Source organism: Macrobrachium rosenbergii, chromosome 21 (assembly GCF_040412425.1).
Source record: "Macrobrachium rosenbergii isolate ZJJX-2024 chromosome 21, ASM4041242v1, whole genome shotgun sequence".
NCBI classification, from domain to species: domain Eukaryota; kingdom Metazoa; phylum Arthropoda; class Malacostraca; order Decapoda; family Palaemonidae; genus Macrobrachium; species Macrobrachium rosenbergii.
The window spans coordinates 4,069,068-4,070,582 of record NC_089761.1 but is presented as its reverse complement, the minus strand read 5'-3'; the positions used below and the strand labels follow the sequence as shown (position 1 = coordinate 4,070,582).

General features: G+C 38.2%; 1 protein-coding gene across 1 annotated transcript in view; it reads right to left on the bottom strand.

The window, feature by feature from the left end:
- Positions 1–665, bottom strand: part of LOC136849358 (uncharacterized) — an 11,255-nt gene extending 10,590 nt beyond the window's left edge. The window contains exon 1 of the mRNA XM_067122710.1: positions 270–665. Within this exon, the coding sequence (XP_066978811.1) occupies positions 270–665 (396 nt within the window). The remainder of the gene's footprint in view (positions 1–269) is intronic.
- Between the last annotated feature and the right edge of the window lie 850 nt (positions 666–1,515).

Below are 1,515 nucleotides of genomic sequence, written 5' to 3'. Positions count from 1 at the left end.
TACCCTTTCCCGGCATAAACCCGAATTGTTCTTCATTTATTGTTGTTTCATTCCTTATTCTTTTCTCTATAATTCATTTATATATCTTCATAGTATGAGATACCAGTTTTATCCCTCTGTAATTTGTGCAGTCTTGTATACCCCCTTTCCCTCATATATTGGGACCATAAAACTATTTCTCCAGCAGTCCGGCATTTTTTCTTGGCGGTAGACCTTTGAAAAGAGGTCCCAGAGTATATCAACCCCTCTCCTCCCAAGCATTTCCACACCTCAACTGGTATACCATCAGGTCCAACAGCCTTTCCATTTTTCATTTTGTCAAGTGCTCTCTTCACTTCTTCTCTGGTGATATCTGGAACTGCTCTCACTCGTGGGTTTCCCTCTTCTCTTATTCTTCTGGGGTTCTCTTCGTTTAATAGCTTCTCAAAATGTTCCTTCCATCTTGCTCTTATACATTCTTCCCTTGACAAAACTCTTCCATTTCGGTCCTTGATCTGCTTGATGTGCGTCAGATCTTTAGTTGCTCTATCACTTCTTTTTGCTATATTGTAGATCATCTTCTGACCCTCTGATGTTTCTGCTTTCTCATACATCTCATTTATTCCTTCTGCCTTTGCCCTTGCCACAGCCCTTTTTGCTTCTTGATTTGCGATTTTCCGAGCCATTTCATTTCCCACAGATTCAGCCCCTTCATATATTATCCTTGCTTCTCGTTTCCTTTTTACCTTATCTAGTTTGGAATTAACTGCTGGTAATTCTCTGTTTAATAGGTTAATTGACTTGTATCGAAATTTATTATTGTAAATGTAAGGAAATTTTGCATAAAAACCGATTTCGGGACTTTATATACCAGTGGAGAACTATGTAATTTATACTGAAGAAATTTCTTGAGGGATCTATAGAAGTGCTTAACTGGAAAACTATTGTTTTTGAAAAATTATAAGAGGGTATTAATATCTTCGTGAAAGTCGCTCCAAGACGTTGTCAAGGAAAACGCCCTCTTATTTTAACTCTGAATTAGATTCCATATCCACTCTCCTCCACAGGGCATTTTCCTCGACATCCTCTTGGAACGCCTTTCATGAAGAAATTAATTTCCTCTTACAACAAACGAACTAGAGACCAAAGTGTGTGTGCGTTATTCAGAAGACGAACCCTATTCATATGAAGCATTCCCACAGGGGCCATTGACTTGAAATTCAAGCTCCCAAAGAATATGGTGTTTATTCCAAAGAAGCAACAGAAGATAATGGAAAATACAGAACGAGGAGATCGTTTATTAGAAAAAGATAATTTATCAAACTAATAAATAAACAAAGGAGTGAAAACCTAAGTAAATTATTAAAATAGAAGGAGAATTGTATTAGGGTAGTAATGCAATGCAACTTCGCTTGAACTTCTGAAGTTCCAATTGCACGACATCCTCATGGAGGCTGTTCCACAGTCTAACGGTGTGAGGAATGAAGGACCGCTGGGACAGAGAAGTTCGACAGCAATGCACGTTTACTACGTACT